This window comes from Ascaphus truei, chromosome 15, assembly GCF_040206685.1.
Source record: "Ascaphus truei isolate aAscTru1 chromosome 15, aAscTru1.hap1, whole genome shotgun sequence".
In the NCBI taxonomy this organism is placed as follows: Eukaryota; Metazoa; Chordata; class Amphibia; order Anura; family Ascaphidae; genus Ascaphus; species Ascaphus truei.
In genome coordinates, this window is record NC_134497.1 from 38,917,084 (window position 1) to 38,942,830 (window position 25,747).

Sequence of the window (25,747 nt, forward strand, 5' to 3'; positions counted from 1 at the left end):
CGTGTGTGTACGTGTGTACGTGTGTACGTGTGTGTCTACGTGTGTGTCTATGTGTGTGTGTGTCTACGTGTGTGTGTTTGTGTATACGTGTGTGTGTTTGTGTCTACGTGTGTGTGTTTGTGTATACGTGTGTGTGTGTGTGTATACGTGTGTGTGTGTCTACGTCTGTGTGTGTGTGTGTGTCCCTGTGTGTGTTTGTGTCCCTGTGTGTCCTTTGGCCCGTGACTCCGCCTCAGGGAAGGGGGGGGGTGGGGGGGAGGTGGTGGGAAGGAGGGGGGGGAAGGGGAGGTGGGGGGGAGGTGGTGGGAAGGGGGGGGTGGGGGGGGAGGTGGTGGGAAGGGGGGGGGTGGGGGGAGGTGGTGGGAAGGGGGGGGTGGGGGGAGGTGGTGGGAAGGGGGGGAGGTGGTGGGAAGGGGGGGGTGGTGGTGGGGAGTTGGGAAGGGGGGTGGGGTTGGCTTTGGGGGGTGGAGGTGGTGAGGAGGTGGTGGGAGGTTGTAAGGGGGGAGTGAAGGGAAGGTGAAGGGGGGGTGAAGGTGGGGGTGGAGGGGAGGTGAAGGTGGGGGTGGAGGGGAGGTGAAGGGGGGGGTGGAGGGGAGGTGAAGGGGGGGGTGGAGGGGAGGTGAAGGGGGGTGGAGGGGAGGTGAAGGGGGGGGTGGAGGGGAGGTGAAGGGGGGGGTGGAGGGAGGTGGAAGGGAAGTGGAGTGAGGGGAGGTGAGGGGTGGGTGAGGGGAGGTGAGGTGAAGGGGGGTGAGGGGAGGTGAAGGGGGGTGAGGGGAGGTGAAGGGCGCTCCCTCACCCGTCCGGCAGCTCCCTCACCCGTCCGGCCGCTCCCTCACCCGTCCGGCCGCTCCCACGTGGTCTGAGGCGGGAGGCAGCTTGTTGTGGCCGCTCCCCCGCTGTGTCCCGGGCGCTCGCTCCCCCGCTGACTGTAGCGGCGCCAGGGGGTGGAGGGGAGGTGAAGGGGAGGTGAAGGCCGCTCACTCACCCGTCCGGAAGGTCCCACGTGGTCTGAGGCGGGAGGCAGCTTGTTGTGGCCGCTCCCCCGCTGTGTCCCGGGCGCTCGCTCCCCCGCTGACTGTAGCGGCGCCAGGGGGTGGAGGGGAGGTGAAGGGGGGTGAAGGGGAGGTGAAGGCCGCTCACTCACCCGTCCGGCAGCTCCCTCACCCGTCCGGCCGCTCCCACGTGGAACTGAGGCGGGAGGCAGCTTGTTGTGGCCGCTCCCCCGCTGTGTCCCGGGCACTCGCTGCTCCGCTGACTGTAGCGGCGCCGCCGGGGGGGGGGGGGGGGGGTTGAAAGCGCGGGAGACACGGGGAGAGGAGGAGGCTGATTTCGGGGAGGAAGAGGCGGAGGCTCCGGCGGGTATGTGAGGCCCCCCCCCCCGAGTTATACATGCTGCTAATGTACACACCCCCCCTACTGTGTGTGTCCCTGTGTGTGTGTGTGTGTGTGTGTCCGTGTGTGTGTGTGTCCGTGTGTCCGTGTGTCCGTGTGTCCGTGTGTGTGTCCCTGTGTGTCCTTTGGGCCGTCACTCCGCCTCAGGCCAATGAGAGGTGTGCGGGGGCGGCCCAAGGGACCAATGAGATTTCCCCTAGGGACACCGGACATCCAGCAGGCAGGCATGCATGCAGGCAGGCAGGCAAACATACAGTGCTTTCACTAATATAGTATAAGATGGGAAATTTACTGCCAGAGGTTATTCAGGGAATTCAATCAGAAAAAGCAATCAATTCAGGCGTTGATCATTAACCCTTTGGGTGACCCTTGACGTAGATACGTTGTGGCGTCTGGCAAACCAGTGGCCCCATGACAGTCATACGCACGTTTTCTAGAGCAGCCACTCGCCGATGAGCAGCCACGTGACCACTCGCAGAGGCGCAGCCACGTGACCACTCGCAGAGGAGCAGCCACGTGACCACTCGCAGAGGAGCAGCCACGTGGTCGCAAAGTGCCGGGCAGGGCTGTGGCACTCGGGCGCCGCTGTTCCTGCAGAACGCAAAGGGTTAATTACTTTTTAAAATCAGCTTGCACCTTCCCTATCTCAGGAAGCAGGGTTCCCGCCATATATACATACAGTACATACCAGTAATAAACATCTTGGATAAGGCACTGATCTTCCTGGATATAACTCTTGTCCCTCTTTTAACTGGTTATTTTTGCTAAATATATACTTTCTGCGTTTCTCATAATTACGGGCTCTTCGCCAAGGGTCTGATATACTAGGATTATAATCGGGGTCACCGGTCCGGGTGCCGCTGTTCCCTCTTTAAACAATTGTGTGAGAATTCCTCTACACTGAAGGGGTTTGTTAGCGGTATCCACCAAACCGGCAAATAGTCAGTAAAAAAATAAATCTAACTACATATAAACTAATAGCTATTCATTTTCCCTCGACATCCTGGACTAACCATGCGATTCTGCGCTCTTTATGCAGAGAAGGAGGCTGGGAGTCTAAACTCATAACATTGGACCCGCGAGTGTATGTGGGGGGCCTGGAGAACCACTGGAGTGGGCAATACTCCCAGTACAGCAGGTTTTCCTTGTGGGGTAAAATGGTCTGTGTGCCCACATTGCCTCAGGGTCCTCATCAAATTCAATCTCTACACTGCAGCCCGGGTCTGCCATATACTGCAGGGTTCCCAATGGGAGGAGTAGGGTCAATATTTAACCTTTCGCAGAATTCTGGGTGACAGTAATCTCTCGCAGGAGATGTGCCACATCACACACCCTGTATAATACACCCTCACACTCCCTGTATAATACACGCAGGAGCTGTGCCATCCCACATACCCTGTATAATACACCCTCACACACCCTGTATAATACACCCTCGCACCCTGTATAATACACACAGGAGATGTGCAACATCACACACCCTGTATAATACACCCTCACACTCCCTGTATAATACACGCAGGAGCTGTGCCATCCCACATACCCTGTATAATACACCCTCGCACCCTGTATAATACACACAGGAGATGTGCAACACCACACACCCTGTATAATACACGCAGGAGCTGTGCCACACCACACACCCTGTATAATACACCCTCACACACCCTGTCTAATACACACAGGAGCTGTGCCACCCCACATACCCTGTATAATACACCCTCACACACCCTGTATAATACACCCTCGCACCCTGTATAATACACACAGGAGATGTGCAACATCACACACCCTGTATAATACACCCTCACACTCCCTGTATAATACACGCAGGAGCTGTGCCATCCCACATACCCTGTATAATACACCCTCGCACCCTGTATAATACACACAGGAGATGTGCAACACCACACACCCTGTATAATACACGCAGGAGCTGTGCCACACCACACACCCTGTATAATACACCCTCACACACCCTGTCTAATACACACAGGAGCTGTGCCACCCCACATACCCTGTATAATACACCCTCACACACCCTGTATAATACACCCTCGCACCCTGTATAATACACACAGGAGATGTGCCACATCACACACCCTGTATAATACACCCTCACACTCCCTGTATAATACACGCAGGAGCTGTGCCACCCCACATACCCTGTATAATACACCCTCACACACCCTGTATAATACACCCTCGCACCCTGTATAATACACACAGGAGATGTGCAACATCACACACCCTGTATAATACACCCTCACACTCCCTGTATAATACACCGTCACACTCCCTGTATAATACACGCAGGAGCTGTGCCACCCCACATACCCTGTATAATACACCCTCACACACCCTGTATAATACATCCTCGCACCCTGTATAATACACACAGGAGATGTGCAACACCACACACCCTGTATAATACACGCAGGAGATGTGCCACACCACACACCCTGTATAATACACCCTCACACACCCTGTATAATACACGCAGGACATGTGCCACACCACACACCCTGTATAATAAACCCTGTATAATACAAGCAGGAGCTGTGCCACCCCACACACCCTGTACAATACACGCAGGAGATGTGCCACACCACACACCCTGTATAATACACCCTCACACACCCTGTATAATACACGCAGGACATGTGCCACACCACACAAAAAAAGAAGCCTTAAATAATAAGCATATGCATAGTAAAAAGTGTCCACTGAACATAAAATCCTATTACCATATATACAGTCATTGATGTTAGACATGATAAATAAACCCGCCCCCCCCCCCCCCGCAGGCAGTCTCACGCCACCCCCCTGGGGATCGCGCCCCCCAGTTTGCGCACCGCTGGTTTAGATGTATGCATTTGAAAGCATTCAAGGGTTTCAGTATTGTAACTTAATTGTGTGCATCTTAAAGTGAGAATCTTTAAGTGAATATATAGATAGACTGTAGTTGGACTAGAGTTGGCCTGGAGAGTGGATCTTTCTGCAAATTTGTCTACACAAGGCAACAAATAGTGGGCTTATCTGACTACACGTAACCCATGCTTGTTAGCCTGCACAATTAACCCCCCATAAACACTTTATTTACTGCAGCTTCTCCCAACACTTGTCTGCACACAACTGCCTATCCCATCTCCCAAATCCCTCTGCAATCCCTTAACTCAGGGGAGCGCAAACATTTGGAGCTGCGCCCCCCTGGTTGCCTGCTCCCCCTCGCTCACGCACCCCCTTACCTTGTTTGGCGGCGTGAAATTACCCCCGTGGCCATGGAGATGGACGTGTGACGTCACTCCACATGACACCGCGTCTAAGCCACTCTTCTGAATCCCGGTAAGTGAGTTGCAGAGGCCTCACACGATCCCCCATCATTTCATTTAAATGCTTCGGGGAAGATCGCCTGGCCTCTGCAACCGCCAGTGCCCCTTTCCCCCCCCAAAAAACGCGCCCCCACTTTGCACACCGCTGGCTTAACTGACCCTAATAGTGCCAAATGCAGCACACTTTCAGTGGCAAATAAAAGGCACACATCTGTCTACACAAATGCATACACTAACTGGGCTTACCACAGCTTCATGCAAAGTCATCTACCTTTGTGATAATGAGCCTGCTACTTACCTGAAGTCTATTTACTGTGACCTCATTGACTTAATTCCTGACCACGGTTCCGCACTCGACTATTTCCAATCAGAGTTCGTAAAACTCGGCGATACACATGTTCCACTACGCAGAATAAGTGTTCGGAGGGCCCACCTTCCGTGGGTGACAAACGACCTTATAGCGCTCTACCATCTCAGGGATTCCTTCTGGAAAAGCTACAAAGTAACTGGCACTACCTAGGATCTTAACCACAGATGCCTGCGGAATATGTGCGCAAGGCAAACAAGACACGCAAGAGCACAATATTACGCTGACAATCTTAATCAGAATACATCCAACCAGCTAAATTCTGGAAGGTTATCACCAATATATTCCTTATCATCAACAGCCAAGTAATATCATTGAGGATATTACTCTGACAAATCCCACTGACATTGTAAATGCATTCGGTGATTACTTTGTGGGGTGTGCTACTAACTTATTAGCTAAACGCAACCCGAACTATGAACTTGAACCTCCTCCTGGGAGTACACATATAGCCCCACCCCCTCCCAACATTGCCCACAATTTTCAATTTCTCCCAGTATCCGAAGAGGAGATTACACAAGTGCTCCTCAAATTAAAACTGAGCAGTCAATGTGGACCTGACTTATGGCAATCTAAGTTCCACAGGCCACGTTCACTGTGATTGAGCTTGAGTGCCGTGACATCACACGATGTAGCTGGGGCGGTTCCTGGCGTGTTGGGAGCATTTCGTGGGGCGTGGCCGTGACGTCACGGAGCTGGTTTGCCCTCATTTGGCGAACCGCTCACGTGACTAGGCCATCACTATATCTGTCTACTCAAGCTGCTCTGTCGAATGCTCACGTGCACACTATACATGTTCACATTGCCACCATGCAATTCCTCGTGCAGCCCTCGTGCGCGCGCAATCAAACGCGACGTGGCCATTGACTTGGTGCCCCCGCCATTGCCAAACCGCTTGCCTCTCTAATCAACTCTATCCTGTCTGCCTGTCCCCAAGACCTGGAAAGCTGCCAGAGTTTTCCCAATCTTCAAAAGTGGGGACAAAAACAGTGTCAAACTACAGGCCAATCTCCCTTCTCCCAATACAATCCAGTCATGGGAAAATGTGTCCACTCCCAAAAGCGATTACTATAACAAGACAAATTTCCCTAGCCAATTCCAATCTGGCTTTCGCCCCAAACACTCCACCGTAACTACCCTGCTAAAAGTTTGCAATGAAATCCAGTGTGGAATGGAACGGGGACAACTCACTGGTGCAATATTCCTAGATTTTGCAAAGGCTTTTGACACAGTTGATCATGCTATTCTGCTTAACAAACTCCAGAGCTCTGGAATAGGGAAGCATGCTCTAAACTGGTTTCAGTCCTACCTATCAGGTAGATCCCAACTTGTGTCTCAGGCTCTAACTCCAACCCTCTTTATATCACCTGCCGTGTCCCACAAGGCTCTGTTCTGGGGCCCCTACTCTTCTCAGTGGTCATCAATAATCTTCCTACAGCTTGTAAGGAAGCCTCAATACACGTATGCAGATGAACAATCTTATATGCACACAGCCCTCGCCTCTCCGACCTTGGGACACGTGCTTCAAATCTGACTTTTTGAGATTTGAAAATTGGATTTCCCAAAACAAACTGTAACAATGGTATTTGGGACCAAGGCTACATTTCTACAACTACCAATGAATAAGCACCAGATCAGAACCAACTCTAATACCATCCTAGCCCCTGTTATTAGTTTCAAATATTTGGGCATATGATTTCAATCCCATTTAACATTTGGGTTGCACATTGATACCCTGACATCCAAAACCTACACCAAACTAGGTGTACTTTATAAAAACAAATCCTCCCTACGTCTGCTGGTCAGAAAGCGTATCGCACAGCAGATGCTAAAGTAAATTATAGCCTATAGCAGGGGAGTGCAAACTTTTTAAGCTGCGCCCCCCTGCCAGGCCTCCCCGGTCTCACGCCCCCTCTCCTACCTTCCAGATGTGTGAAATGACGCTGCGGGGTCGCGTGACGGCACATGACGCTGCGTTGCCGTGAAGATGCATCTGAACCATGGTAAGTTTCCTTGTTGCAGGGGCCTCACGCGATCCCCCGGCATTACATTAAATGCCTGGGGGGAAAGCGTGGGACCCCTCAACCATCTGCGCCCCCCTTCCCCCCAAAGACAAATTTTCCGCCCCCACCCGGGGGGAGAGCTCCGCTGAACTATAGGGACATAGTATACGGCTCAGCACCCCAAACCCACCTTAGCAAACTTGACACCCCCTACAATTCAATTTGTCGTTTTGTTCTCCAAAGCAACTACAACACACATCACTGCGAAATGCTCAAAGAACTAGATTGGTGATCACTAGAGTCTAGGCGCAAAGTTCACCTTTCCTGTCTCACCCTCAAATACTTTCTGGGCAAGCTACCCAGCTACCTGAACAAGCTCCTCACCCCTACCACATGCAGCACCTATCACCTGAGATCAGACTCCAAGAGACTGTTCATGGTCCCAAGACTCAACAAAGTATCCGGTCGTTCCTCCTTCTCCTTCCGTGCACCCCAAAACTGAAACAATCTACCGGAGACTCTCACATCCACCACCAGTTTAAATTCTTTCAAAACTAAAGTTGTCTCACATGTTAATCTGTCTGTAACTGCTACATACGTCTATAATATGTATCATCTTTAACTGTTCATGCAATGTCTTCATATTTAATGTATAACCCTGTTCTCTTAATGTAATGCAATGTCTATATATAATGCACAGTATAACCCTGTTCTCTTAATGTAATGCAATGTCTAACCCTGTTCACCTAATGTACCCATGTATTTGTAACCATCACAACTCTATGAATAGAACAAACGTGAAAACGAGCGGTAACTCTCAATGTATGATCTCCTGGTAAAGCATTTTTATAAACAAAAATATATAAATATGGGTAGGTAAAGAGAAGGACTGGGCACGAATAATAGTAACAGATACCTTATTAACCCTTCATTTACCGCTCACTGACCATGACATACAGAATTGAGCTTTCACACCTGTTGAAGTTGAACAGTTCTCTTCTTGCCTGTACAGATTGCAATGCGAACGATTAAACCTGGATCAGTACAGCGACAGTATTCAGAGAGAAAAATTCCCTTATAGATTTTTTTTTTTGTTTTTTTTCCTTAGAAAAGCAATATGGGGGAAAAAAACAAACTAAAAAAATAGACCACGACTAACCGGATGTTGATGTGTAAAAGTGACACGCGGAGGGGAGCGCTGGAGAGATGTTCTCCCCTAGTAAGGCTGCGTCCATAGAAGGACAAGCAGCGCTGAGGCGTGCGGACGCTCAGCGCTGAGCCCCTGCATCCTCAATGAGGATGCCTTGAGAGGGGGCTCACGCGAGCGTCCGCAGGCGTGCTCAGGCTTTGGAGTTTTCAGCCGAGCGCCAAGCTTTTTTTCAGCGCGCTGTCGGCTGAAAACATCCAATCAGCCTTCAGCAGCGTCAACGTCACGGCACCGTGACGTCGGCGCCATGACATTCACGTCAGTGCGTCGCGGGCGATTGGCACAGCGACGTCACTGCCCCGCCTCCAACCACCTCCCCCCCCCGGCTCCCTTCGCGCACGCTGGCTCACCTGCAAGTCCGTGCAATCGCGCTGACTGAAGCAGGCGAGCCTCAGCGTTAGCGCGCCTGCGCTCTCCCCACCCCTCTATGGGCCGGGCCTAATAGAGAGTGACGGCCATACGCATACTGATAACACTTACCTGATCCTTTTGGATCTTTATTGCCTTTGTCGGGTCGGACTTGCAGTAGAAGCGCATATTGTTGACTGGGTTTAGTTCTTTCATTCCATAATCCATATGAATGACCTGCGGTAACGAAAACAAAGACACTTCGGTTTTATATCTGCAACCTATTTAATGAAAAAATGCAACATTATAAAGATACGTTTAACGTAGATTCACTGGTGTCAGAAAACGGCAACAGTGCACTTCCCCTGGCTCCTGACTGCACTCGCCTGCGCTGGCCCATCTGACAGCAAAGGGGATAATTGAAATGATAAACTGGCTTCAAATAAATGTGCAGACTTCAAAATTATAAACCGACCCGGGCCACTTCCATGTGGCCTTGGCAAAAGGACTATACATTGTACCAGGGTGCAAATCCTCCCAGGAGACAGACAGACAGACGGAGATGAAAGTTTCCACAGAGAAGCAGCCGATACCCTCACACGTGTAGCAGATTCCCAAGGTTTTCTCAGATAATACTGTTTTGTTGACTTTTTCCCGATAGCATCAGGTGTCCCTGAGGAAGCTGCATCGGCAGTGAAACGCGTAGGGCGGCATTTGATGAGATAGGACAAGGGGGAGGATAACACGGACCACCAGCGCCGACGCTTCAAACCACGCTGAGGTCTGGGTGGGACGGGAGTGGAGGGACAGAGCTGGAGAAGGCCGAGGACGCCACCAAGTCAACACGCGAGTTCCAGCCGCCGGTGTTCGCTTGGACTCCCTGTGCCGCGTGTCCTCTCTGCCCGATACCCACATATGGATGTAAGTTTTGAATTTGTATTTTTTATATATCTTTATAGTAAAAGAGGTTTTGCACTATGTGCTTTCCTCTTGCATCTTTGAGGACAACGTCTACTAAACACAGTATCAAATCAACAAAGTATTATTTGCTTTCTTTGCTTATTCGGTGTGAATCTCTTTATATATCCTGCGAGGATTTGCACCCCCGGTACATTTTGGACATTTGCGAAAGACATCTCGGAATGTCATTAACGGGAAACGCATTCCACTTAGATGTTGTATACACAATTTCTATATTTCATACACGTTTTTACCCTTATTTTATCATTATTGTGAAGTCACTGACGCTATTGTTCTGCATCACTCCGATACAATGTGCTGGAGAAGAGTTAATCCCCTTTCCCATGATTGGAGCCCATATCGTCTCTAGCACAGAGAAGACTCACGGCATATGGTATAATGGACAATACCACGAGACTAAGCAGTTTGGACAAATGTTCAATACATAGTGCAATAAACACAGGCAGAAATGTTGTAATTGTTACTCAAGTAGCTTGTTTCTACATGGGTGGGTAGCAGGGGGTCTCCAGGAGAAATCCCTCCGGTTCCCGAAATCTCCCACAAGAGCCATGATGAAGCCAGGACCACCTCCGTTGTAGTTTTCTATTGGCCCGGGTGATAGGGGGATTAAATAACCTGGACGTGCCGTTGCTTCTCGGTCTGTATCTCGGGAAGCAGGGGGGGTCCCCGGAACTGAACCCGGTTAATTTGCAGCCGCTTTCATTTGTTCAGAAAACTGCACGGTTTTATATTCTGATGCGAGTATACCTTACTGCCCGTCACTTTCTGTAAGGAGTGCTCCTGGCGACACTTAGGTTTGAATCCCGGGATCTCCCGAGCTGAACCGCACAGATTTCAGCACCCAAGACCCCCTGCTTCCTGACATACAGACCTCGGACTGCGGTGCCGGTATCTCGGCAAAGATTAAATGGTCTGTGGGCCAATAGGAAGCCGCAAGGGATGACATCACAGCTTCCTATTGGCACGCGTGACATTTCAAGCTGCCATTTCGATTGCCCAGACTAGCCCCATTTGGGCTGCTATCGACACCCCCTTCCGAGGCAAGTATCTCGGGAATCAGGGGGTCCCTGGAGCTGAAATTAACATGGTTCAACTCCAGAGACTCCCTGTGCTTCAATCCTATTTATAACATGTCAAAAGAAACAAAAAAATAAGGTGTCGCCAGGAGAGCCCAAGTACAAGACTAACTCCCACTCAATTATTGTAACTCGCTGATCATGCTAAAACAGTGTAAAACATCACAATACTAAAAACACACGGTATACTTACATCCACTATAAAATCTTCTGGGTTAAGTTCAATATCAGGAGAGGACGTCTGTGGAATGGAATTTGCTACATCGGCCGGTAACTTATCATATTCATCCTGCAAAAGGAAAGATTATATAGAGATACACACAGTGTTCTTTACACAAAAATGAAGTCATGCTTTTAGCATGCTGTGCAGTACAACAAGACGGGGAGTCCATCACCATCACAATTTAGATAAAAATAGATATTTAGTTGATTGCAAGACATTTCAAATATTTCTGTTTCTTGCAGAGGTAACGAAGTTTTGGTGGTCGCAGCCAATTCATCGGGTGATATGATACCTGACCTGAATCTAGCGTTCCTATATTAAACATCCACTGTTATTCCTGTTCGCATAAAGTAGAAAACCGCTCTCCACAAAACTTGTGAGTAGGATTCTTATTATGGATTAAAAATGCTTGTGTTAATAGTCCCTTAATAATATTCCTTTGTTCTTCCATATACCTAGTTTTTAATGTTCTTGTGTTCCTTGTAAGGCTGCGTCCATAGAGGATGGAGCCGCAGTGAGCCGTGCGGAGCGCTGAGGCTCGCGAGCCAGCGCGCGCGATCGGGAGGCGGGGCAGTGACGTCGCTGGGCCAATAGCCCGCGACGCACCGACGTCAACAGGTTGACGCTGCTGTGCTGTGATTGGATGTTTTCAGCCGACAGCGCGCTGAAAAACAGCTTTGCCTGTCGGCTGAAAAATCCAACGCTTCAGCACGCCTGCGGACGCTCGTGTGAGCCCCCTCAAGACATCCTCAGAGGATGCCAGGGCTCAGCGCGGAGCTGTCCTTCCATGGATACAGCTCACAGGGGCATGTAATTAGATACACAACATATGAGGTGTTACAACTTATAAAGCCCTTTTAGAATCAATCTCCCAGAGATGGGAATTAAATGGACACGTATTACATATTTCTTTTCCACATTTAAAATGACAAGATGGAATATGTGGATACCAATTTAAATGGTCCCTAATCTTAGTTAATGTTTTTAATCTGCTAGATGCCATTAAAACATTTTAAATAGTTTTTGCTTCTTAAAGTGGCAATCCAATGTTTTTTATTGCACAGGATAGAAGCGGGGGGTCTCTGGTGCAGGGGGTCTCTGGTGCAGGGGTGCAGGGGGTCTCTGGTGCAGGGGGTCTCTGGTGCAGGGGGTCTCTGGTGCAGAGCCCCGGTAATTTCAGCTTCGTTGGCCCCCTGCCTCTGGAGATACAGACCTCCATAGGGGGTGCCGGTAGCCGCTCGACTAGCAGGGTTCACGTTATTGCCGCTTATCAACGCTCCCGTGTCCTGCGGTCCAGCAGGAAGACGTGACCCGGCGCGGCTTCCCATTGGCCCACGTGACGCGGGAGCTTTAAACTTGTAGGAGAAACCGGCGCCCCCTTCGGAGGTCTGTATCTGTGGAAGCAGGGGGTCCCCGGAGCTGAAATTAATGGGGATTAGTTTAGGAGACCCCCTGCTCCAACCCCGTGTAAAATAATAATAATAATTACAGAGAAAATGCTTGTATTGCTCCTTTAAAAAATCACTTTGGGATATGTTGAAATACAAGATTTAAACACAGGGCCAGAAGTCGGGATTTGCCAATGTTTGCGCAGTATCTTCTGGATCCGAGTCCCCGGATAAAACGTGTAATAAAAGATTATTTAGCTGTAAACAACTATGATTTCTAAATGTTCAATATTGTGTTTTGTATTCAGTGGTGTTTTCAATTAAAACATATAAATGGTTCTGAAACATTATTTCACATATTTGTTATTTTATATTATATCTTTCTATTTCATGGACCCATCTGGTTTTTAGTAAGTGTATTGATGCCTGTAGGTCCTCCATGTATGAGGTATTCCATTTAGGTTTTGTTTATATGTTGCCATGACTTCCAATTAATACCTTTGTTACTCATATGTGGGTAACCATGGCAACGTATACCTACAATTATCTTGCTGCCGCTCTGCATGCTTATCCTGAGAAAGTTGTGTAGCGGTGAAATGCGTTGGGAAGTGAATGGCAAGATGCTGGGTAGCGATGTCGGAACGCAAGATGTTACGTGTTTAGGAGGTGGAGCCAAGGTCGCAGTGAGCGAGCACACCAAGGGAGAGCTCCAAAACACGCCCCTACCTGTGTCTATGCCGACAGATAAACCGGTGATTCTTTTGTATATTGCGAGTGTATCCATTATAGATCTTAAACTGCAACTGGCTATTAAAGCTGCAGACCAAGAAATATCCCAGTTCTGTACTATGAGAAAATACTTTTTTGTTGTTGGTTTTTTTAAATGCTACAATTCTGAATGACATTTTTAATGTATTATAAAATAGCACATATTTTGTGTTTCTATAGCAACCATTTACAAAGTCACATCCCCTTCCTCTTCTGAAACAGGCCCTGGCACACCCCTGTTTGAGCCCTGCCCGCTCTATAGCAGTGAACCTAATTGTATCTAGTGACTGCCTGGTCACGATCTTCCCCACAGAACTTTGCATCTTTGGTCCTCTTCTGCTGTACTGACCGTGAGCCCCCAAGCCGAATCTTCGCCGATCGATCGGCATCTTTGCTAATTACTTGTTGTGTGGATTGTATTGATGCACATATTAAAGGGGGGAAAAATAAAAATAACCGTCAGCTTAGACTGCTGCTTTAAACACTGGATTTCGCCATGGGAGCATGCGCTTCTTTTCTCTTCTATTTATCGCTCATGTCTAGATCAGCTATTGCATTGTCGGGATCCTGCCGCCTTGTGCGGTGGTGAAGGAAGTGGGAGTGATATCCCATTGAGGATATACAGCCCCAGACATTTACACTGGTTTAGTAACTTTTTCTATTGGCAAGCTACTAAAACGAGGCGTTATCTCCCCTAATTTAGGTTTGTTACCTTGGTTGGGGAACAAAACAAACAAAAAAATACCGGCGCACATTTGCCTTACTAGATATTTGATGCCTTACCGGTTTAATACGGGCGTCGGAATTAGGGAACGTCTGTCCTATATATTTGTACAACTGACGGCACTGTACTTTGTGTAAGATTTCTCTGGCTTCGGACAAATTTGGATCACTCGAGTAGAGGATCTGCAGAAAAATGTTATCTGAAAAGAACAAGTTATACGTCGTATGAATGTCCCGACAGAAATCAGCGTTAATCTCTCACGTGCCAGTTGCCCTAATTAAAAAGGTTACAACCACACAAATGCCGTAACAACAAAATATTCTCTGGCATAATGCGGTAGTGTACGCCGAATTCTGCTCCTAACAATCACATCTTTGTTTGGAAAGGATTAGTGAAATATTTTAAACCAGATTCCTCACTGGAGATCCAGTGTAATTACCAAACGGCCAAAGGAAAGGCCACTGGGCCACACTACAAACTGATCAGCATGGAGACCGCCTCACGCCAAGGTAAGATTTTGGGTGGGGGGGTGAGGGGTTGGAGTGAGTGGAACAGAGAGTGAAGAGAGAGAGAGTGAAGAGAGAGAGAGAGTGAAGAGAGAGAGAGAGAGTGGAGAGAGAGAGAGAGAGTGGAGAGAGAGAGAGAGTGAAGAGAGAGAGAGAGTGAAGAGAGAGAGAGAGTGAAGAGAGAGAGAGAGAGTGGAGAGAGAGAGAGAGAGTGGAGAGAGAGAGAGAGAGAGAGAGAACTAGAAGGGAGAAAGAGAGAGGGGCGAAGTGATGGTGGTAATTGCCTTAATAAAAAATGTATATGCAAAAGTACAATCCGTGAAAAAGTGGGGGGGGGGGGGGTGTGTTAGTTTTTATCATGGTGGGAACAGGGTTTAAAAAACAAAAAGGTTTATGGGACATAAGATACAAAAGGTTGAGGAGCGCCGATTTAAGTAACCGTCATAAATAGTGTTATCTGTATCAAACGTCTAACCTGTGAGCTTAGTGTAGGCCACCATATCGTCCACAGCGGTAGACATCGTATAATGATTCCCATCAGCTCCTTCTATTCTTATATGGGGGTCAGCTTTGAGGAAGGCATCCGTAATCCTGTTAACAATACAACAGACAATCATATATAAGCCGTAACAAGCATGGTAGGTAAACATACAACTGAAAGAACTTGCAATCACCTGGCCCTTGCTAGCAGCGGTCACATATATGTCCCATATAGGAGATGCTAGGATCCTGCATTCATGCCGCTGGATACAAAAATACAAAATACCATATTGGATCACCACTCAGAATATTAAAACCAAGAAAAGAGAAGACACTCAAGCGTGTTCCTTTTGGTCGCCATCGCTGGCACTATAAGCACGGCCTTATCATCTCGTGTATACCTGCTGATTTTTTTTTTATACATTAAAGAAGAAACTTTGAGACCAAAAGTAACACGCGAGTCGATTGTCTTTTCTGGGTTTGCGTTCATTTCTGGAGTGCTGATCCCTTATGGTATATGGTATAAAACGATGACGAGGTACAAGTTTGACGGGGGGTTATTTTTTTTTTTTTTTACAAGTGCACAGGAGCGACTTGCGGTCAGAGAGATGTCTTCCAACCCACAAACAGACCCTCGCTTTCTGCTGTAAATGTACGCTTGTAACAGGCCTGCAACAGTAATATTTAGCCAGACTTGCTGTCCCCGGCACAGGACAAACAAGCAAAAGTCAGCAGCGTTGGGGACAGTGTCGATTGCAGCCTGGGGGGATCAACACTGTGTGGGGGTCCATGCTTGTGAATGGGACCCTCGCAGCATTAATACTTGATCACACTGATGCAGTGCAATAACCCCCATGCCGGATCTCCGTTCACACCTGTCCAACCCCCTTTATGAGGAGATATGGGGGGGTCGGGGGTGGCTCCTCTCCTCAGGCTCAGCTTCAAACTGTCTGGCACTGCCCAACCCGCGTCATGCAGATCAGGAGTGTGCAAACTTTTATCTGCGCCCCCACATACCTTTCCGCTGGCATCGACGGCGTCACATTGCCATTTGACCCCGCGTTGTCTTGAGAAGGTAAGAGATATACAGAGGCCTCCCGCACTGCCCCGGCATTTTATTTAAATATTGTGGGGAAGAGCGCCCGGCCTCTGTAAGCGCCACCCCCACGCCCCCCCCCAGAAAATTTCCAGCTGATGTAGCTGACAGAATATGGATATCTACATCATGAGTTGGGATATTATAGGACCGTATTCGCTCATCTACCTCATCAAGCGGGTCGGACAGAGCCAGCCAGTTTGGAGCAAAGCCGAAGGAGAGGAGCCCCCACCATAACTCCTTTTCGTTCGCTCATCCAGGGGGTAGGACAGGAGCGAACGGAGGGGACGTGTGGGGGTTATTGCACTGAAGTCAGCGAAGGATTAGCGTATAGGACTGAGATGTTTCTGAAGTTTATAAAACAAGAGTTACAGACCGGTAACAGGAATAGTTTCCGCTGCCAATTTATACTAGTTATGCAATGTGTTAAATACAAAAAAAACACTTGCCTAAATATTCTAAGAACAGGGATGTGTGTTTTTTAAAACCATTTTGGAGGATTTGTATTTTTGAATGTAACAAAATCTCTGCCTGCAGTGTAATATCAATGCTGTACCAGAGACAGAGCAAAGCACACGGTGTGTAAGCACCGAATCCTGTCCTTAGGATAACCGCAGTGTAATATCAATGCTGTACCAGAGACAGAGCAAAGCGCGCGGTGTGTAAGCACCGAATCCTGTCCTTAGGATAACCGCAGTGTAATATCAATGCTGTACCAGAGACAGAGCAAAGCACACGGTGTGTAAGCACAGAGTCCTGTCCTTAGGATAACCGCAGTGTAATATCAATGCTGTACCAGAGACAGAGCAAAGCACACGGTGTGTAAGCACCGATTCCTGTCCTTAGGATAACCGCAGTGTAATATCAATGCTGTACCAGGGACAGAGCAAAGCGCGCGGTGTGTAAGCACCGAATCCTGTCCTTAGGATAAGCGCAGTGTAATATCAATGCCGTACCAGGGACAGAGCAAAGCGCACGGTGTGTAAGCACCGAGTCCTGTCCTTAGGATAACCGCAGTGTAATATCAATGCCGTACCAGGGACAGAGCAAAGCGCACGGTGTGTAAGCACAGAGACCTGTCCTTAGGATAACCGCAGTGTAATATCAATGCCGTACCAGGGACAGAGCAAAGCGCGCAGTGTGTAAGCACCGAATCCTGTCCTTAGGATAAGCGCAGTGTAATATCAATGCCGTACCAGGGACAGAGCAAAGCGCACGGTGTGTAAGCACCGAGTCCTGTCCTTAGGATAACCGCAGTGTAATATCAATGCTGTACCAGAGACAGAGCAAAGCACACGGTGTGTAAGCACCGAGTCCTGTCCTTAGGATAACCGCAGTGTAATATCAATGCTGTACCAGGGACAGAGCAAAGCGCGCGGTGTGTAAGCACCGAATCCTGTCCTTAGGATAACCGCAGTGTAATATCAATGCTGTACCAGGGACAGAGCAAAGCGCGCGGTGTGTAAGCACCGAATCCTGTCCTTAGGATAAGCGCAGTGTAATATCAATGCCGTACCAGGGACAGAGCAAAGCGCACGGTGTGTAAGCACCGAGTCCTGTCCTTAGGATAACCGCAGTGTAATATCAATGCTGTACCAGGGACAGAGCAAAGCGCGCGGTGTGTAAGCACCGAATCCTGTCCTTAGGATAAGCGCAGTGTAATATCAATGCCGTACCAGGGACAGAGCAAAGCGCACGGTGTGTAAGCACCGAGTCCTGTCCTTAGGATAACCGCAGTGTAATATCAATGCCGTACCAGGGACAGAGCAAAGCGCACGGTGTGTAAGCACAGAGACCTGTCCTTAGGATAACCGCAGTGTAATATCAATGCCGTACCAGGGACAGAGCAAAGCGCGCAGTGTGTAAGCACCGAATCCTGTCCTTAGGATAAGCGCAGTGTAATATCAATGCCGTACCAGGGACAGAGCAAAGCGCACGGTGTGTAAGCACCGAGTCCTGTCCTTAGGATAACCGCAGTGTAATATCAATGCCGTACCAGGGACAGAGCAAAGCGCGCAGTGTGTAAGCACAGAGACCTGTCCTTAGGATAACCGCAGTGTAATATCAATGCCGTACCAGGGACAGAGCAAAGCGCGCGGTGTGTACTGCTGCGGCCGAGTTTATTCGAGCATTTGCCCGTTCTCGGCCGCAGCAGTAACCTGGCGCGCGCCGGAGGGTGCCGGGCGCGCGCCGAAGCAGCGGAGGAGCGCCCTCCGATCGGGGCTTTCTTCCTCCCGCTGCCGGGTCCCCCGGAACCCCCTGCCGCCGTCCCCCACATCGCGGGATACCAGGGCTCCCTCGGGGAGCCCTGGACGCGCGTGCAGGGGGCGCAGGCACCCAATGACGCGTGACCGCGCATCGGTGACGCGCGGCACGCCGAGGGGATGCCACTAGCAAACCGGGAAATCTCCCGGCTTGCGGAACCGGCCACACTTCAATAAAACGTGTCGCCAGTGTAAGCACCGAGTCCTGTCCTTAGGATAACCGCAGTGTAATATCAATGCCGTACCAGGGACAGAGCAAAGCGCGCAGTGTGTAAGCACCGAGTCCTGTCCTTAGGATAACCGCAGTGTAACATAAATGCCGTACCAGGGACAGAGCAAAGCACACGGTGTGTAAGCACCGAGTCCTGTCCTTAGGATAACCGCAGTGTCTGGTTACAGTTCTAATCAGACAAATTATAGGGAAACCAGTAAAACACCCGCACTGAGCGGAAGAGGAAAGTACACGGCACTTTCTATCACCGGAAGTGCATGTTTTTCTGTTCCGGTCAGGACTCTAGTAACCGAAACATCGATGTGATGCTATTCACAACGGGCCCCTTCTACCAAACGGTGCTATGCCTGAAGATATCTTATACCCAGTCAGTCTGTTATGGTGTAGCACTGTTAAGTAAATAAGGGCTAATATACATCCCATTTCTTTCATTCCGTGTGCGCTAGTTTGAGTGTAACGTACAGTACTGCGTATAACACAAGATATTTCTGGAGTGCTAAAAAGGCTCAGGTAAGGGAAGAAAAGAAAAATGGGCGGATTGTGGCTTTACATTTGATGCATCGAGTAAGGCTAAGGCCCCGCTCCCAGAGTCAGCGCACCCGCACTGCTGACAGGCGGTGCGCTGAGATACACAGACTGCGATATGCGGTCTGTAGGGAGCGGGAGCCGGAGCGGGAGGTGGGCGGTTTGACAGGGAGGGGGGGCGTGGCTTGAGCGGAGGGACCCGCTACTCTCCCCCCCCTCCCTCCACGGACTCGGGCTGGAGCTGGAAAGTAAGTTTAAACACACACACGCAGGCACTCATACACACACACACACACACACACACACACACACACACACACACACACACACACACACACACGCACACACACACACGCACACACACACACACACACGCACGCACTCACGCACTCATACACACACACGCGCGCACACACAGGCAGGCAGGCACTCACGCACTCATACACACACACACACAGAGACAGAGGCAGGCACTCACGCACTCATACACACACACACAGACAGAGGCAGGCACTCACGCACTCGGGCACACACATACACACACAGACAGGCACGCAGGCACGCACGCACGCACTCAGACACACACACAGACAGGCACTCACCTGCTTTCACTCCACACTCCTCCCCGCTCCTCCTCCCGAAGCCTCCCCTCCCCATTGGCTCACAGCCACACACGTGACGCGTCAACGCTAGGAAACACCATTCTCTGGTGTCTCCTAGCGGCTGACGCGCCACAGCGTGTAGTCAGCTGTGCAGCCAGGGGGGACCGGGACCGGCTCGCGAGGATTCCCCTGCTGGTGGGGAACTCGCTACATTGCCGCCCGCGCCAACGAGCGCAGCGGGACCGAGGCCTAATGTCACAGTGTAGCACGTACCGACACTGCACAAAGGTAAACGCTACTTACATTGTTTCAATGATGTTGCCCACTTTGTGCTGATAAGCCCTTCGGTGCAGACAGTTCCGGGTGTGGAACATGTCATACAGATTTCCCACTTCCTAAGGGGAAAGAAAGCCCATTTGTATTAGGTACACAGTGTAAACATAACAGTATGCCCCCCCCCGCCCCCTTCGTTCTATGACATGGGCCTCTCCTCCTGCCTCATTATGCTTCTCCCACTCCCGCCAACAAGACTTCTCCTGTGCTGCCCCCTCTCTCTCTGGAATTCCTGTGCTCCCCCAGCTTTCAGATGTTTAAAACTAACAAACACTCAAAAGCCCAGCAACACACACACACACACACACACACACACACGCACGCACACGCACGCACGCACACACACGCACACACACGCACGCACGCACGCACACGCACGCACACGCACGCACACGCACGCACACGCACGCACACGCACGCACACACACCTTTTTCATGTTCCTGTGTTTGGACAGATGTGGTAATTCTCCCTCGAAAATAAAGGCAAATGAGAATGTTATCAGGTAGTGTTAGGACCTGCTCACTGGTCCTGTCTTGATGTGGCTTGCAGGCTTCTAAACGCTTTGGCCAAAGGGTTTAACTAAATGACTCTTTTTCAACAGAATATATAAGTATTTCACTGTGTATTTTTGTCACATTGGATATAGCTTTGGCCTTTCCCGTCTTTAGAGGTTTAAAACTCCCTGAAAAATCACCTTTTCAAGGAAACCTATCTGGCATACTCCTAACATCCAACTCCCCTCAGCCAACCCCATTGGAACCAGCTGTGCGGCTGAACCAATCTCTATGCCAGGGTTTCCCAAACTTTTTTTCCGTGACCCGGTTATTTTTGAACTTCTCCTTCGTGACCCACTAAAATTTTTATCGCCTATTCTGGCCTATAGGGCCTGCACAGACACACACAGCCACTGATACACACACACACAGCCACTGATACACACACACACACACAGCCACTGACACACGCAGCCACTGACTCACACACTGATACACACACACAGCCACTGATACACACACACGCAGCCACTGACACACACACACACGCAGCCACACAGAGACACTGCTACACACACACACAGCCACTGATACACACACACACACAGCCACTGACACACGCAGCCACTGACACACACACTGATACACACACACAGCCACTGATACACACACACACGCAGCCACTGACACACACACACACGCAGCCACACAGAGACACTGCTACACACACACACACACACACTGATACACACACACACAGACACTGATACACACACACACACACTGATACACACACACACACACTGATACACTCAGACACTGATACACACAGACACTGATACACAGACACTGATACACAGACACTAATATACACACACACACTGATACTGATACACACACACACACACACTGATATATATACACACACACACACACACACAAACACACACACAGACACTGATACAGATACACACACACACACACACACTCGCTCTCCCCTATACGCACACAGACACAAACAGTGAATTACAGGCAATGACGGATGTGAGTGACTGGAGGGGGGGCCAGGGACTGGGTGGGTGGGAGGAGGGGGGGACTGGGTGGGTGGGAGGAAGCGGGGACTGGGTGGGTGGGTGGGAGGGGAGGGGACTGGGTGGGTGGGGGAGGGGGACTGGGTGGGTGGGGGAGGGGGACTGTGTGGGAGGGGGGACTGGGACTGGGGGGGGGGACTGGGTGGGTGGGGGTGGGAGGGGGGACTGGGACTGGGGGGGAGGACTGGGTGGGTGGGGGGACTGGGTGGGTGGGAGGGGGGACTGGGTGGGGGGGAGGGGGGACTGGGACTGGGTGGGGGGGAGGGGGGACTGGGACACTTGGGTGGGAGGCAGTGACTGGGTGGGTGTGTGGGAGACGGTGGGTGACTGGGTGGGTGGGAGACAGTGGGTGGGTGGGTGACAGTGACTGGGTGGGTGACAGTGACTGGGTGGGTGACAGTGACTTTGACAGTGACTGGGTGGGTGGGTGATAGTGACTGGGTGGGTGGGTGACAGTGACTGGGTGGGTGGGTGACAGTGACTGGGTTTGACAGTGACTGGGTGGGTGGGTGACAGTGACTGGGTGGGGGGTGACAGTGACTGGGTTTGACAGTGACTGGGTGGGTGGGTGACAGTGACTTGACAGTGACTGGGTGGGGTGACTTACCTTGCCGCCGGACGCTTTCCCCTGCTGCCCGGGACGGGAGGTGGGCTTGGGGGCACGGGAGGTGGGCTCGGGAGGGGGTGCCACGGGAGGTGAGCTCGGGAGGGGGTGCCACAGGAGGTGAGCTCGGGAGGGGGTGCCACGGGAGGTGAGCTCGGGAGGGGGTGCCACGGTAGGTGAGCTCGGGAGGGGGTGGCACGGGAGGTGAGCTCGGGAGGGGGTGGCACGGGAGGTGGGCTCGGGAGGGGGTGCCACGGGAGGTGAGCTCTGGAAGCGGGTCGCGGGAGGAAGCGGGCCGCAGAGGACTTCCTCCTCCGTCCCACGTTGGGAGCGGGGGGGGGGGGAGGAAGGGAGCGGGGGGAGGAAGGGAGCGGGCCCTGCTTGCTCTGCGCATGCGCGCGGGGGGAATCGCTGCCATTTTTTTTAACTCGAACGGGGGGGGGGGGCGGACGGGAGACACCGCGCGGCCAGCCTCGCTGCGACCCGGCAATTTTGGTGCCGTGGCCCGGTGCCGGGTCGCGACCCACCATTTGGGAAACGCTGCTCTATGCTATGCACCAACCCCCAACCTTAATGGGATCAAACTGTCAGGCAGGACCATACTCCAATCTGAGGCATACTGCACCTCGCAATGAGCAGTCACTTTACCTTTTGTTGCCCATTATTCCCTCTAGAGTGTAAGCCCTCAGGATCAGGGCACTCATTACCTTCGGTATCTGTGTGCGTGTCTGTCCTTATTTGTATGTAACTGATGATGTCATGATCAAATCTCTGTATCCGCCTTGTACCGGGCTATGGAATATGTTGGCTCTTTACAAATAAACAATAATAATATGCATAAGTTGCTGGGGGCAGATATTAGCTCCTTTCATTTCAGTTATAAATAACTGCGCTGAAATCCTCCTAAGCATAGAGAAGGCGGATACACTATGTTTCGGACAGCAGATATGTCTGTACCGGTGTAAAGTATGGAGACCCAATGACAAGGTCACATCAAGCAGAATGAGAGGATATGAGAGGATGGAAGACGATGGAAGACGATGGAAGACGATGGAAGACGATGGAAGACGATGGAAGACGATGGAAGAGACGTATTCAGCAGTTTTACCTTGTCTCTGGTGCAGAGGTGTTTCTTGTTTCCAATCTCACAAACTCGTGCAAACTTCAGAAATCGCTTGTAATCAAAGTTATTTTGAATACCTAGATGATGGCAGTCCCTGCATAAAACACATACACAGGTACATTCAATGAGCTGACTTGTTAAATAAGCAGCACCTGCCATCGAGAGAGATCTATATCTAAACAAAAATGGGCACACACGCGGTGCGATATGCCTATGATGTAGAGTTCATGGAGCACGGTAAAGGGAGAACGGTAGAAGTCAAGATAACTCGCCGAAGTGATCTACTACACCAGCACAGAACAATGGTTGAAAAAGAAAGGTCATTTATTGGTTCTGAATGCAGACAAAAGCCGGACGTTTCAGTCCAATCGGGGAACTTTCTCAAGGGTAACATTACAGCTAGGCGCCACACAATTTACACCCCGTCACAGCGCCAAAATAAAGAGGAGGAGGAGTTAGTGTTGCTAAGCAACAACAAAGAAGTGACATTAATGGGAGGGACAAGCCGGGTCCTGGCAGCAGGGCTGGTAATGCCGAAAACGGCGAGCATATGTGTAGCTCAGACACAAACTTGCAGAAACAGTATCACTACATCGTTAACCAGTTACACGGTTTCTGCTAGTTTGTCTCTGTTGAGCTACACTTATGCTTAAGGCGTTTTCGGCATTCCCAGCCCTGCTGCCAGGACCCGCCTGTCCCTCCCATTAATGTCACTGTTGTTGCTTAGCAACACTTACTCCTCCCCCTCTTATTTGCGCACCATTTTGGGGTATAAATTGTGTGGCTCCTAGCAGTAACGTTACCCTTGAGAAAAGGTCCCCCTGGGGACCGTAACGTCCGGCTCTGGTCTGCATTCTGAACCAATCAACGACCCTTCTTTCTCAACAATTGTGCTGTGCTGGTACAGTAGATCACTTCGGCGAGTTATCTTGATAGAGTGAGCTCTCTTGCTTGTTTAGCAATGTTACATTACTTTATCAGCACACTTTCAATTGTTGCTGCAATTTCCTACATACATAGAGAAAAATTAATGGAGCCCACGTGAGTAACAGACCATTTTCTTACAACGCGTAAAATCACAGCAAGTGTGAACCATTTTAAATGTAACCCCCTTGCATTGTAGCCCCCCTCTGGCAGCAAAGAAATAACGGATCTAAAATAAATATGGCAACCTGAGAGAAGCTCAGATTTATTCTCCGTTTACCTAAGGATTCTAACAAACTCCACGGTTATTCCCAGCGGGTACCTGGCAAAGTAGTCCCATTTATCCACATCAATGCCATTCTTTTTGTTAGCCACAATTTCATAAAGGAAGCTCTTCTCCTCCGTCCGACCTCGATACGGCCACTACAAGGGGACAATGACGAGAAAAAATAAATTTAAAAAAATCAAACCCATTAAAGCCAAAATTTACTGCATATGCAATCCATTCATTTCTACAACTCACTAATGTTTCATATTGCAGTAGGTTCAGTTTCACGGATGGTCCTATTAAATAGTCCTTTGGCAAGTGAAAAACACACCCCGTCTCAAAGGCATATGGGGAAAAAGTTCCATAAGGTTGGAATCCTTGGATTTATAGATAGAACAATGGTATGGGTAGTAAAGATGTATATATAGTTCCTTATTAATCCCCATCAAGACTAATTCATTGCGGCTAACACACGGGATGGTCCCATCCGATCTAAGGCCTGGGACATAGTAAGCGCTTAGGTGCTGCCGCTCGCTCTACCAGGAGCTTTTTGCTGTCCTGACAGAGGAGACAGCAAGCGCGCTTGGGAGGCGTGTATCACTGTGTGTGTGTGTCACTTGGTAGCTGTCAGTGTGTGTGTGTCACTTTGAAATGGTCTGTGTGTTTGTGTATCACTGGGGAACGTGTGTGTGTGTGTGTGTGTGTGTGTGTGTGTGTGTGTGTGTGTGTGTGTGTGTGTGTGTGTGTGTGTATATATTATATAATATTTAAAAAAAAATTAAAAAAAGACATGTGAGAATAAATTATTTATTAACATTGTGCAACTTTGATGAATATATTCACGCACGCACACACACACACACGCATACACACACACACACACACACACACACGCATGCATACACACACGCATGCATGCATACACACACACACACACACACACACACACACACACACACACACACACACACACACACACACACACACACGGATCGGGGCAGAAGGGGGACAGACCGTCAGGGGGCGGGCCGGGGGCGGGCGCGTCACTGGCCGGGGCGGGCCAGTGACGTCACGGAGCTGGTTCGCCCTCATTGGGCGAACCGCTCACGTGACCGGCCTGTCTCGCCAGCAAGCGGGGGAATGTTAAATTCCCCCAAGACCTGCGCTTCCGCAAGCGCGCGGAAGCGCAGGTGAGCCCCTACTAAAGCCGCTCTAATTGCGGCTGTAGGGGCTCAGTGCTGAGCGGAAGCGCGCCTCAGCACGCTTCCGCCAGCAAGCAACTAACATGTCCGGGGCCTAAGTCCCCAAAGCAGAAGTTTGCAGCTTCTGACTGGATCTTTTATATTGGTGTAATGTTACTGTGCTTGTAAAAACAATACTATCTGTAGCTATTGT

General features: G+C 50.1%; 2 protein-coding genes across 6 annotated transcripts in view; one reads left to right on the plus strand and one right to left on the minus strand.

The window, feature by feature from the left end:
* Window positions 1-25,747, plus strand: part of LOC142466841 (uncharacterized) — a 755,003-nt gene that overhangs the window by 582,620 nt on the left and 146,636 nt on the right. The gene's annotated exons all lie outside the window — the stretch shown is intronic.
* The window catches only part of SAMHD1 (SAM and HD domain containing deoxynucleoside triphosphate triphosphohydrolase 1), an 88,300-nt gene that overhangs the window by 14,481 nt on the left and 48,072 nt on the right, over window positions 1-25,747 (minus strand). For 4 of the 5 annotated variants that reach the window (XM_075572322.1, XM_075572326.1, XM_075572324.1 and 1 more), the window contains 7 exons: window positions 24,365-24,507; window positions 23,146-23,254; window positions 19,818-19,909; window positions 14,791-14,906; window positions 13,869-14,008; window positions 10,900-10,995; window positions 8,782-8,886 (listed from right to left, as the gene is read on the minus strand). In XM_075572322.1, coding sequence (XP_075428437.1) covers window positions 8,782-8,886; window positions 10,900-10,995; window positions 13,869-14,008; window positions 14,791-14,906; window positions 19,818-19,909; window positions 23,146-23,254; window positions 24,365-24,507 — 801 coding nt within the window. The remainder of the gene's footprint in view (window positions 1-8,781; window positions 8,887-10,899; window positions 10,996-13,868; window positions 14,009-14,790; window positions 14,907-19,817; window positions 19,910-23,145; window positions 23,255-24,364; window positions 24,508-25,747) is intronic. The other variant, XM_075572323.1, reaches the window with a different exon arrangement.